Genomic DNA, 13,736 nt, shown 5'->3' with positions numbered 1-13,736 from the left:
TGGAATTTAGAATTTGTACTCTTATGTAGAGCTGAGTAATTCTACTCACTTCGGAAATGCATATATATATATTTCCATATATATATATATATATATATATATAATCTCCATTGCAAGGTCCTTAGGGAAAAAATTCTAGCCTTTTTCCTAGGTGGAGGTTGGAAATTGTCCTATATTGTATGCTGAGCTATTTTTACGTCATTATTGAAAGCTAAAAGAAAAATTAGAATGAAATGTAAGACATTTTTAAATAAATAGTACACATATGTGATATCGTGTGTGTCTACCAAAACACAAAGAGGGTAATCTATGCATAAAAACTTAGTAAAGTCTTTCAAAATTTTGCAGAAAATGTCAGCAAATAAAAGTTATGATTAAAAAAAACTAATTATATTGAAATGTTTACTAATGAAAATATATGATGTTGGGGATTTACTTTAAAAAAATAAAGGCAGTAGGGAGTGTGGAGGGAGAGCATGGGACCTGTTTGGGGTATAAGAATGGCCATGAGTTGATAATTGTTGAAGCTGGTGGGTGCTGGGTATGTGGGATTTAGTTTGCTGTTCTCTTTACTTTTGTATGTGTTTGAGATTTTCCATACTAGAAAGTATTTTAATGCCATTATAAAAAATATAGCAATTGCCCCAATTTTTAGGGCTTAAGAACCTTTTTAGGTGTTACTGACTGTGCTAGAGACCTTTGCTGTGATACACACTATAAAGCACAAGGGGATGATTTGCATTGACGGTTTTTTTAAAAATATGTCATTAGAATTGTATATGAAGACATGGAGCTTTCTGGTGTTGATGTAATTGTAGCAAATAAATGTAGAAAGATATAATATGGCAAGTAGTTATTTGTGTATTTATTTTTGTATACCAAAACATATTATTGTAATATGATTTTAAATGGGTCGTTCTTTGTGACACATGAATTTTCAAATATTACTTGTTAAAATGCAAAGTACGGTAATATCTTACTAACCTGCTATTGTTTTTCTTTCTAGAGTATGTTTGTTTCACTTTAGATATATGGGGAAAAGAAACATAGCAAGGTAATTCCCATAGCACTGCAATTTCCACTTTTTTTCTTCTCTTCCAACAGAGGGCAGTCTTAATTATGCCATGTATAACCTAGATGATTCATTTTGAGTTGACATTAAGATACCCATGATTTATTTAATGCGTCTCAACTCAAAGTTGAAATTAATCTGATGTGAACATTTTTTAAGTTTTCCAGAGGGTAATAGTTAGGCTGATATGCAGAGTTTCTGTTCTAATCGTAGAACAGATGCTTGTCTCTTCTGAAGGATGTGAGAAAGGGCTAGATCAAGGGGAAGGCAGGAAATCGTAGAGTGAGGACAACTGTAAGATCTGTACTTTTATCTACAACCTGTCAGTACTGACCTCAGTTACTAACATGAGTAGAAATCCCCAACAGCAATTGGGACATGCACTATATATTATTTATTTCTTCTTTTTGCTGTGTAAGTCTTAGTGAAATAAATACTTAAGAAAATGTTTGAGGAACTGTAAGGAAAAGATTACTTATTTCAATAAGATATATTTCAGGGATAGAGTTAGTCATTAAAGGAACTCAAATAGAATTCCTTTTTTAAGTAAATTCCATGGCACTTCCAAAAATTAAAGAGGCTGTTTGGATGGGGTTTATTGCTGAGTCTCTGGAACACCCTAATAATTCAAGGGATGATTTCCACTGTCTTCCCAGCACTGGGAACTGGTTTAGACCTAGTATGGTAACTACCACCATGAACCTTAACCGCTAAGATTCTGCTGACCCGCCCTCTATGTTTATTAGAGGATAGACAAACTCTTTTTCTTCCTTAGTTCCTATATTACCCAGTTGTAATTTTTTTTAATGGAACCTTACAATTAAAGGAAAACAAAGAAGAGTGTGCAAATAGACATGCTTATAGAGTAAAAATTTCTGCTCCAAGTTTAACTTGGGTCCAGAAACAGATTAGATAGGCACTCATTCTTAAACATCTAACTCCGGGAATTCTTCCACCTTACGTCAACTCCTAGTATCCCTCTCACTGTTTTCTCTGACTCTTGCCTTTCCTTCCCTCCTGAGAAAGGACTGGATCTTATTGGAGTGTTGTCCACTTTACTCTGATATTTTTGAGAAGAAGAAGGGAAGTAAGAAACTCCCTCTAAATTCCTTACTTGTATTCGTATGGTATAAGCTATTTTAAATATACATTAAGCTTCATACAATTTCCAGTGATGCTTCATTTAAGCCAAGTAAATACTGAGCATAGCACAGTGTTTATGTGGAAACCTAGTCATTTATTAGTTTAAAAAAATCTAGCGTTGAGGTGTATTCTCAGAGTGCTCCATTTCCTAACTTTAACATTTATTTTAGGGTGCATGATGCCTGGATGTCAAAACACTTTGGAATAGACCGAAAATCGCAAACCATGCCAGCTCTTCGAAACAGATCAGGAATAATGCAGGCCCGGCTTCAGCATCTTAGTAGCCTGGAAAGTTCATTTACACTTAATCACAGTAAGTGAAAAATGTGTGTAGGGTACCCATTTGAAACAGATATTAATACTATTTAATCTTAAAGAAGTACTGGCTTAAATCTCCAATATAATTGGTAATCATTTCCCATACATAGATACAATTGCATATCTCTGTTTATGAACAGTCATTTCATCATATGTGAATATATGATAAAATATGCATGGATTTTTCAGCAGTTTTAGGTAATGATGGGTGTTTTTCTTAGTTCAATATCACGGAAGTTAATTTTCCCTTTGAATTATTGTTCTTACATTATTTTACACTCGATATCCTTTATTCCTACTTTAATGCAAATAACGGCATCTTAATATAATAGTATGTATAATATTTGTTTAGAGTTACTATTGTTCATTCAGTGATCTTAAGGGATTATCCATGCTGAGCTGACCGCAGAAATCAAAGAACTGTAAATAGTATTTTGACAAAGATGTGTTTCACACAGGTTGAAGTACTGACAAGTCGAATAGGACAAGGAGGAAGCTACAGGGTTATATAAATGGAAGCTATCCTCTGAAAAACAAAAATTAATAAAAAAACTCAAAGACTGAGATAAACGTTCATTTCCACACAGTCCGTTGGGGATTGCATAAAAGGAAGCCAGCAGAACTGGCTTTGCGATAGGGCTAGTAATAAAAACAAATGTCTTGAGCAGATGGATCTGAGCTAATAGAGTCAAGACCTTTAAAAAATGCAAGTCTTACAGCCTTCAGCTTTGCTCTTTGTCACTTGTAAAAATGTCAGTATAATGAACCTATGTATTTCAGTTGGCCCAGGTGCTTTGTTTTCCTCCTGATTTAGAAACGTCTCATACCAGTGGCATCATTGAAAACATCTGGCCATAGGGTGCCACTGTATGTAATGTAGCTGCATTTCTATGAGTTTCTCATTTTTGCACGCATAATTAACAGCACAGCCAAAAATGCCTCCTGCGTTATTTCCTGGTTACATCACCGTAGCTCATCACTGAAATCTTGTCTCCAAAGAAGTGGGCACCTGATTATTTGTTGCAGAGCTGTTGATACAGAGCTGAAGTAAAAATTAGTGGAATTGATTAACCCAGACCATATTTGATTAAGGAGTAAATACAGTGAAACTCATTAAGTCTGCAGGTATTGAAAGCCTGCTTTCTTTGTGTTTGTCTCTCTCTCTCTCTCTGAGTCTTGGGAGGAGAAAATCGTTCAAAACTGTTATGTGAATCTCTGTGTTGGGCAGTTTTAATTTTCTTTTTTTTTTTAAATCCCAGGTTCTGCAACAACTGAAGCAGACATTTTCCATCAGGCACTTCTTGAAGGCAATACTGCTACTGAAGTCTCCCTAACAGTACTAGATACCATATCATTTTTCACCCAGTGCTTCAAGGTAAACATGAAGAGGTAGAACTCAGTCGGTATCATTTTTGCAAAGAAAATATTATGCAAAAACGAATTAGTCAGACGAAGCTTAGTATAGCATAAAAGCCCCCAGTGAGCACTCAGGAAACTTGGATGGCAGACCTAGTTTGGCTCCTGTGTGACCTTGGGAAATCACTGAGACTCGTGTGCCGCATCCATAAAATGAGAGGATTGGGCTAATTTGCCCTGAATTTCCCTTCTCTTTTATTTTCCTGTTTAAAAAACAGTTTTCTTTCACACTCTTATGAAAATATCCAGTAATTTTTAGGCCAAATTATGATTGAGTCAGTTTATCCAAGCACCCGTTGTGATGAGGTATCTTGTCAAGCCAGATGATGTCCAGGCAGGCCGGCTGGCTGGCTTCCCTCGTCAGGTGCCTGGTGGTTTTTCTCGGATGCTTGCCTCTCGATACAAATCATCATTGCTAGGATTAAAAAAAAAGAAGAAGAAGAAGAAATTAAAAGCCATTATCTTGCAGGGTTGTTGAAGGTGTAAAATGAGATAGTGGATGTGAGAGTGCTTTGAAAAGTAAAGGCTGTATAACTATAATGAAGGGTAACAGTAGTGGGAGAACTCAAAAGTGAAAATGCTTGCTGGCTTTTCATCTGAGTTACACAGAATTTTTTTCTTCCCCCCTTCTCTAAGTAATTCAGTTAATTGCTTCAGCCCTCTGGATTTACTATGGAAACCTGGCCTGTGCTTTTCAAAGAGGCTTATCAGGGAAAACTGAACTAGATACTAATAAGAAATAGGCTGCAAAATCCCTTTATGAAGTATTAAGTTCTGATTAAAATGCAACCCAAATTCATTTTTTATTGTGCCAGTAAGTAAGACATTTGGTCTCAAGGTTTGCATTGGATTCCTTCCTCCTATTCAAATACTTCTTATTTGTTTAACATACATCTCTTGGTAGATGTCAGGCACTATCCTAAGTGCTTTAGAAATGTTAACTCACTTTTTTGTTGTGGGTCTGGAGGTGGAAAAGAGGACTGCAAATGGGCACCAAGGATCATTTTGAGATGATGGGAATGATTGGGTTGTAATGGTTGCAAAACCCTGGAAATTTACCAAAAATAATTGAATCATGTACTTATAATAGGTAAATTTTGTGGTATGTAAATTATACCTTAATAAACTTAAAAGTACAAATGTGAACTCACCTTTAATCCTCACAGTAGCTTCGTGATATAGATACTGTTATTTTTCCCGTTTTGAAATGAGGAAACTGAGGCTCACAGGGAAGTTAATGTCACGTAGGTGGTTAGTTAGCAGAATCAGGATTCTGATCTAGGCCAGTTATCACAAGAGTCCGTGCTTCTAACCACTACCCCATGCTTACTAGAAGTAGACTAACAAATATCAAACACCATTCAGGGATTCTGGCTATCAGGGTTACTATTAAATCTGTTACAGGTTTGCATATTGTTTTGGTTCGTTGTTGTTATTTTTGGCCAAGTTGTAACCTGGTAATTAGTTTCTTGAGGGATAGGAGAGCAGGGCTGGAGGTGTTAACCAATGCATTTTCTTTAAAGGTTCACAAACCAACAGATATTTCTCTACAATTTGTTGTTTCTCTTATATCTCTATTTGCAAGGAACATTTAAACAATTTACGTAGTCTGTTCAATTGTGATCCCTGTTATTATCTCTACTCACAGAGGGTTTAATTTGTCACCAGTGGCTAAAGATATCTTATACTAAACATACATTTAAAAGCAAATTAGATAATAGACTTTTAAAATGGAATTGATGTTTTCCTTAATTCTTACATTACTTTGTCAGAGAAATACAAAGGCTGGTTACCTTGTATCCATTTTGAATTTACTGATTTCTGTATTGAGGAGCAATATGGTTAGGTTAATAGAAAATACTCTTCCCATATTAGTTCTGTATTTGCTGTGTTATACTGGAAAAAGATTTTTTTTCATCTATTTAAAATTACGGAATTAAGTATAGATGTAGTTTATATAGTATTTTGAGATTTCCAAGTTGAAAGATGGCACAGATGATTTTAGATTATGTTAAACTTTTTACTGTTACTTTTCAAGCAGTGGTTTGATAAACAGGTTGTTGGTAAAGCCTGTTCTCTCATTCTAGGGGGAGCGGCATAAACTATTTCTGCAAATTTTTTTTTCATGTTTTGTAGAGCCAACTTTTAAATAATGATGGCCACAACCCGCTAATGAAAAAAGTATTTGATATTCATCTTGCTTTTCTTAAAAATGGGCAATCTGAAGTGTCGCTGAAACATGTCTTTGCCTCACTGCGAGCTTTCATTAGTAAGGTAAGAGCAGAGCTTTGTGGCTGCGAGTGGCCTTGCTTCATAGCAAGAAGGAAAGGGGAACAGGGATCATTGCGAAGACCTCTCCAAACCTCAGATAAGGAAGCCATTAAATCCTACCTTTGTAAATATTAGAACAGCAAAATACGTAAAGAGAGCCTGACCAGGCATTCCCTAAAATCAGCACGTGCTTTTTTTTTTTTTTTTTTTTTTTTTTTTCTTGCGTTATGCGGGCCTCTCACTGTTGTGGCCTCTCCCATTTGCGGAGCACAGGCTCCGGACGCGCAGGCTCAGCGGCCATGGCTCACGGGCCCAGCCGCTCCGCGGCACGTGGGATCCTCCCGAAACGGGGCACGAACCCGCGTCTCCTGCATCGGCAGGCGGACTCTCAAGCACTGCGCCACCAGGGAAGCCCTAGCACGTGCTTTTTATTTTGTCCTGTCATTCCTTTCTGAAGAGTATCGTTTTAAAATTACCAACTGCCAGTTTTTCTTCTCTTTTGCTTCTTTTTAAAGTATTGTCGTGCTGAAGATATATAAGCTGTGAGGGTACTCATGTATAAGCACTTTGAAAGCAGAGACCAAGTCTTATAACCCCAGGGCCCTGTATGATATCTTGCAAATTGTAGGCACTCAATACATGTTCAGATGAATGAATCCTTCCTTTTAGTGCGAATTGTATCGGTGGGCTCTAAACGTTCAGGCCATTTACCTCATCTAAACTAAAACTTCGGACTAGGCTTTTAGGAATAAATATGACTGAAACAGATAGCAAGATTTATTTCTGATCTGGTTTTGATAGCTTTTAAACATAATTAAAAGCATCAGGAACCAAGATGGAGTTAAAATTAGGGAAAGGCACAGTCTAGGCCTCCACTCTAGCATGTGTAACTCCAACAAGACAAATTCAGTTAACCGATTGGTGTAATAGGATAGCTGAGCATGGAAAACTTTTTTGTCATTATTTGTATGGCAACTTACGGGGTTTAATTGATATAAAAATTAGGTGATCTGGAAGGTTTATTTTTAAATTGATGTTCTTTTTTTAAAAATTTTTTAATTTTTGGCTGCGTTGGGTCTTTGTTGCTGCACGCGGGCTTTCTCTAGTTGCGGCGAGCGGGGGCTTTTCTTTGTTGTGGTGCTCGGGCTACTCATTGTGGTGGCTTCTCTTGTTGCGGAACATGGGGTCCATGCGTGCGGGCTTCAGTAGTTGTGGGACGTGGGCTCAGTAGTTGTGGCTCGCAGGCTCAGTAGTTGTGGCGCAGGGGCTTCGTTGCTCCGCGGCATGTGGGATTTTCCCGGACCAGGGCTTGAACCCGTATCCCCTGTATCGGGAGGCTGATTCTTAACCGCTACGCCACCAGGGAAGCCCTAAATTGCCATTCTTTAATACAATTTTTTTTTTACATCTTTATTGGAGTATAATTGCTTTACAGTGGTGTCTTAGTTTCTGCTTTAAAACAAAAGTGAATCAGTTATACATATACATATGTTCCCATATCTCTTCCCTCTTGCGTCTCCCTCCCTATCCCACCCCTCTAGGTGGTCACAGAGCGCCGAGCTGATCTCCCTGTGCTATGCGGCTGCCCTCGACTAGCTGTCTATTTTACATTTGATAGTGTATATATGTCCATGCCACTCTCTCGCTTTGTCACAGATTGCCCTTCCCCCTCCCCATATCCTCAAGTCCATTCTCTAGTAGGTCTGTGTGTACTCCTGCCTTACCTCTAGGTTCTTCATGACATTTTTTTCCTTAAGTTCCATATATATGTGTTAGCATACGGTATTTGTCTTTCTCTTTCTGACTTACTTCACTCTGTAGGACAGACTCTAGGTTCATCCACCTCATTACAAATAGCTCAGTTTCATTTCTTTTTATGGCTGAGTAGTATTCCATTGTATATATGTGCCACATCTTCTTTATCCATTCATCCGATGATGGACACTTAGGTTGTTTCCATCTCCGGGCTATCGTAAATAGAGCTGCAGTGAGCATTTTGGTACATGACTCTTTTTGAATTATGGTTTTCTCAGGGTATATGTAATCCCAGTAGTGGGATTGCTGGGTCATATGGTAGTTCTATTTTTAGGTTTTTGAGGAACCTCCATACTGTTCTCCATAGTGGCTGTACCAATTCACATTCCCACCAGCAGTGCAAGAGTGTTCCCTTTTCTCCACACCCTCTCCAGCATTTATTGTTTCTAGATGTTTTGATGATGGCCATTCTGACTGGTGTGAGATGATATCTCATTGTAGTTTTGATTTGCATTTCTCTAATGATTAATAATGTTGAGCATTCTTTCATGTGTTTGTTGGCAGTCTGTGTATCTTCTTTGGAGAAATGTCTGTTTAGGTCTTCTGCCTATTTTTGGATTGGGTTGTTTGTTTTTTTGTCATTGAGCTGCATGAGCTGCTTATAAATTTTGGAGATTAATCCTTTGTCAATTGCTTCATTTGCAAACATTTTCTCCCATTCTGAGGGTTGTCTTTTGGTCTTGTTTATGGTTTCCTTTGCTGTGCAAAAGCTTTGAAGTTTCATTAGGTCCCATTTGTTTATTTTTGTTTTTATTTCCATTTCTCTAGGAGGTGGGTCAAAAAGGATCTTGCTGTGATTTATGTCATAGAGTGTTCTGCCTATGTTTTCCTCTAAGAGTTTGATAGTTTCTGGCCTTACATTTAGGTCTTTAATCCATTTTGAGCTTATTTTTGTGTATGGTGTTAGGGAGTGATCTAATCTCATACTTTTACATGTACCTGTCCAATTTTCCCAGCACCACTTATTGAAGAGGCTGTCCTTTCTCCACTGTATATTCCTGCCACCTTTATCAAAGATAAGGGGTGACCATATGTGCGTGGGTTTATCTCTGGGCTTTCTGTCCTGTTCCATTGATCTATCTTTCGTTTTTGTGCCAGTACCATACTGTCTTGATACCTGTAGCTTTGTAGTATAGGCTGATGTTAGGGAGCCAGATTCCTCCAGCTTCGTTTTTCGTTCTCAGGTTGCTTTGGCTATTCGGGGTCTTTTGTGTTTCCATACAAATTGTGACACTTTTGGTTCTAGTTCTGTGGAAAATGCCAGTGGTAGTTTGATAGGGATTGCATTGAATCTGTAGATGGCTTTGGGTAGTAGAGTCACTTTCACAGTGTTGATTCTTCCAATCCAAGAACATGGTATATATCTCTCCATCTATATTTATCATCTTTAATTTCTTTCATCAGTGTCTTATAATTTTCTGCATACAGGTCTTTTGTCTCCTTAGGTAGGTTTATTCCTAGATACTTTATTCTTTTCGTTGCAGTGGTAAGTGGGAGTGTTTTCTTGATTTCACTTTCAGATATTTCATCATTAGTGTATAATAATGCCAGGGATTTCTGTGCATTAGTTTTGTATCCTGCTACTTTACCAAATTCATTGATTAGCTCTAGTAGTTTTCTGATAGCATCTTTAGGATTCTCTATGTGTAGTATCATGTCATCTGCAAACAGTGACAGCTTTACTTCTTTTTTTCCGATTTGGCTTCCTTTTATTTCCTTTTCTTCTCTGATTGCTGTGGCTAAAACGTCCAAAACTATGTTGAATAATAGTGGTGAGAGTGGGCACACTTGTCTTGTTCCTGATCTTAGTGGAAATGCAATCAGTTTTTCACCATTGAGGACGATGTTGGCTGTGGGTTTGTCATATATGGCCTTTATTATGTTGACGAGAGTTCCCTCTATGTCTACTTTCCACAGGGTTTTTATCATAAATGGGTGTTGAATTTTGTTGAAAGCTTTCTCTGCATCTATTGAGATGATCATATGGTTTTTCTCCTTCAATTTGTTAATATGGTGTATCACGTTGATTGATTTGCGTATATTGAAGAATCCTTGCATTCCTGGGATAAACCCCACTTGATCATGGTGTATGATCCTTTTAATGTGCTGTTGGATTCTGTTTGCTAGTATTTTGTTGAGGATTTTTGCATCTTTGTTCATCAGTGATACTGGCCTGTAGTTTTCTTTCTTTGTGACATCCTTGTCTGGTTTTGGTATCAAGGTGATGGTGGCCTCGTAGAATGAGTTTGGGAGTGTTCCTCCCTCTGCTCTATTTTGGAAGAGTTCGAGAAGGATAGGTGTTAGCTCTTCTCTAAATGTTTGTTAGAATTCGCCTGTGAAGCCATCTGGTCCTGGGCTTTTGTTTGTTGGAAGATTTTTAATCACAGTTTCAATTTCAGTGCTTGTGGCTGGTCTGTTCATATTTTCTATTTCTTCCTGATTCAGTCTTGGTAGTTTGTGCATTTCTAAGAATTCGTCCATTTCTTCCGGCTTGTCCATTTTATTGGCGTATAGTTGCTTGTAGTAGTCCCTCATGATCCTTTGTATTTCTGCCGTGTCAGTTGTTACTTCTCCTTTTTCATTTCTGATTCTGTTGATTTGAGTCTTCCCCCTTTCTTTCTTGATGAGTCTTGCTAATGGTTTATCAATTTTGTTTATCTTCTCAAAGAACCAGCTTTTAGTTGTATTGATCTTTGCTGTCGTTTCCTTCGTTTCTGTTTCATTTATTTCTGGTCTGATTTTTATGATTTCTTCTGCTAACTTTGGGGTTTTTTTTGTTCTTCTTTCTCTAATTGCCTTAGGTGCAAGTTCAGCTTGTTTATTTGAGATGTTTCCTGCTTCTTAAGGTGGGCTTGTATTGCTATAAACTCTCTTAGAACAACTGCTTTTGCTGCATCCCATAGGTTTTGGGTCGTTTAAAGTCTATTTTGTCTGATATGAGAATTGCTACTCCAGCTTTCTTTTGGTTTCCATTTGCATGGAATATCTTTTTCCATCCCCTTACTTTCAGTCTGTATGTGTCTCTAGGTCTGAAGTGGGTCTCTTGTAGACAGCATATATATGGGTCTTGTTTTTGTATCCATTCAGCCAATCTGTGTCTTTTGGTGGGAGCATTTAGTCCATTTACATTTAAGGTAATTATCGATATGTATGTTCCTATTCCCATTTTCTAAATTGTTTTGGGTTCGTTATTATAGGACTTTTCCTTCTCTTGTGTTTTTGTCTAGAGCAGTTCCTTTAGCATTTGTTGTAAAGCTGGTTTGGTGGTGCTGAACTCTCTCAGCTTTTGCTTGTCTGTAAAGGTTTTAATTTCTCCATCAAATCTGAATGAGATCCTTGCTGGGTAGAGTAATCTTGGTTGCCTGTTTTTCTCCTTCATCACTTTAAATGTGTCCTGCCAGTCCCTTCTGGCTTGCAGAGTTTCTGCTGAAAGATCAGCTGTTAACCTTATGGGGATTCCCTTGTGTGTTATTTGTTGTTTTTCCCTTGCTGCTTTTAATATGTTTTCTTTGTATTTAATTTTTGATAGTTTGATTAATATGTGTCTTGGTGTATTTCTCCTTGGATTTATCCTGTATGGGACTGTCTGTGCTTCCTGGACTTGATTAACTATTTCCTTTCCCATATTAGGGAAGTTTTCAACTATAATCTCTTCAAATATTTTCTCAGTCCCTTTCTTTTTCTCTTCTTCTTCTGGAACCCCTATAATTCGAATGTTGGTGCGTTTAATGTTGTCCCAGAGGTCTCTGAGACTGTCCTCAGTTCTTTTCATTCTTTTTTCTTTATTCTGCTCTGCAGTAGTTATTTCCACTATTTTATCTTTCAGGTCACTTATCCGTTCTTCTGCCTCAGTTATTCTGCTATTGATCCCTTCTAGAGTATTTTTAATTTCATTTTTTTGTGCTGTTCATCATTGCTTGTTTCATCTATAGTTCTTCTCGGTCCTTGTTAAATGTTTCTTGCATTTTGTCTATTCTATTTCCAAGATTTTGGATCATCTTTACTGTCATTATTCTGAATTCTTTTTCAGGTAGACTGCCTATTTCCTCTTCATTTGTCAGATCTGGTGGGTTTTTATCTTGCTCCTTCATCTGCTGTGTGTTTTTCTGTCTTCTCATTTTGCTTATCTTACTGTGTTTGGGGTCTCGTTCTTGCAGGCTGCAGGTTCGTAGTTCCCGTTGCTTTTGGTGTCTGACCCCAGTGGCTAAAGTTGGTTCAGTGGGTTGTGTAGGCTTCCTGGTGGAGGGGACTAGTGCCTGTGTTCTGGTGGGTGAGGCTGGATCTTGTCTTTCTGGTGGGCAGGTCTGCATCCGGTGCCGTGTTTTGGGGTGTCTGTGGACTTATTATGATTTTAGGCAGCCTCTCTGCTAATGGGTGTGGTTGTGTTCTTGTCTTGCTAGTTGTTTGGCATATGGTGTCCAGCACTGTAGTTTGCTGGTCGTTGAGTGAAGCTGGGTGCTGGTTGAGATGGAGATCTCTGGGAGATTTTTGCTGTTTGATATTATGTGGAGCTGGGAGGTCTCTTGTGGACCAGTGTCCTGAAGTTGGCTCTCCCACCTCAGAGGCACAGCACTGACTCTTGGCTGCAGCACCAAGAGCCTTTCATCCACACAGCTCAGAGTAAAAGGGAGAGAGAAAGGAGAGAGAGAGAGAGAGAGAGAGAGAGAGAGAGAGAGAGAGAGAGAGAGAGAGAGAGAAGGGAAGGAAAGAATGAAAGAAGATAAAGTAAGATAAAAAATAAAGTTATTAAAATAAAAAATCATTATTAAGAAAAAAAGTTTTTTTAAGAAGAAGAAGAAAAAACGGACAGATAGAACCTTAGGACAAATGGTGGAAGCAAAGCTATACAGACAAAATCTCACACAGAGGCATACACATACACACTCACAAAAAGAGGAAAAGGGGAAAAAAATCATAAATCTTGCTCCCAAAGTCCACCTCCTTAATTTGGGATGATTCGTCGTCTATTCATGTATTCCACAGAGGCAGGGTGCATCAAGTTGATTGTGGAGCTTTAATCCGCTGCTTCTGAGGCGCTGCTGGGAGAGATTTCCCTTTCTCCTCTTTGTTCTCACAGCTCCCGGGTTTCATCTTTGGATTTGGCCCCGCCTCTGCGTGTAGGTCGCCGGAGGGCGTCTGTTTTTCGCTCAGGCAGGACGGGGTTAAAGGAGCCGCTGATTTCGGGGGCTCTGGTTCCCTCAGGCCGGGGAGAGGGAGGGGCACGGTGTGCGGGGCGAGCCTGCGGCGGCAGAGGCCAGCGTGACGTTGCACCAGCCTGAGGCGCGCCGTGCGTTCTCCCTGGGGAGTTGTTCCTGGATCCCGGGACCCTGGCAGTGGCGGGCTGCACAGCGTCCCCGGAAGGGGCGTATGGATAGTGACCTGTGCTCGCACACAGGCTTCTTGGTGGCGGCAGCAGCAGCCTTAGCGTCTCCTGCCCGTCTTTGCGGTCCGCGCTTTTAGTCTCTGGAGCTCCTTTAAGCAGCGCTCTTAATCCCCTCTCCTTGCGCACAAGGAAACAAAGAGGGAAGAAAAAGTCTCTTGCCTCTATCGCCAGGTCCAGACTTTTACCCGGACTCCCTGCCGGCTAGCCGTGGTGCGCTAACCCCCTGCAGGCTGTGTTCACGCCGCCATCTCCAGTGCTCTCTCTAATACAATTTTTTGAATAAAGAAATAAATGGAAACCTGAGTTCAGTGCAAGCAT

The 13,736-nt window shown here is 39.0% G+C and overlaps 1 protein-coding gene across 1 annotated transcript in view; it reads left to right on the top strand.

Annotated features, from left to right (window-relative positions):
• Positions 1 to 13,736, top strand: part of DOCK11 (dedicator of cytokinesis 11) — a 199,299-nt gene that overhangs the window by 134,570 nt on the left and 50,993 nt on the right. Inside the window, exons 37-40 of the mRNA XM_007465458.1 lie at positions 1,007 to 1,054; positions 2,386 to 2,528; positions 3,793 to 3,908; positions 6,086 to 6,223. Of these exons, the coding sequence (XP_007465520.1) occupies positions 1,007 to 1,054; positions 2,386 to 2,528; positions 3,793 to 3,908; positions 6,086 to 6,223 (445 nt within the window). The remainder of the gene's footprint in view (positions 1 to 1,006; positions 1,055 to 2,385; positions 2,529 to 3,792; positions 3,909 to 6,085; positions 6,224 to 13,736) is intronic.

This window comes from Lipotes vexillifer, unplaced genomic scaffold (assembly GCF_000442215.2).
Source record: "Lipotes vexillifer unplaced genomic scaffold, Lipotes_vexillifer_v1.1 scaffold560, whole genome shotgun sequence".
Lineage (NCBI taxonomy): Eukaryota > Metazoa > Chordata > Mammalia > Artiodactyla > Lipotidae > Lipotes > Lipotes vexillifer.
Note: the sequence above shows the minus strand (reverse complement) of the source record. Positions and strands in the feature narration are given on the sequence as shown.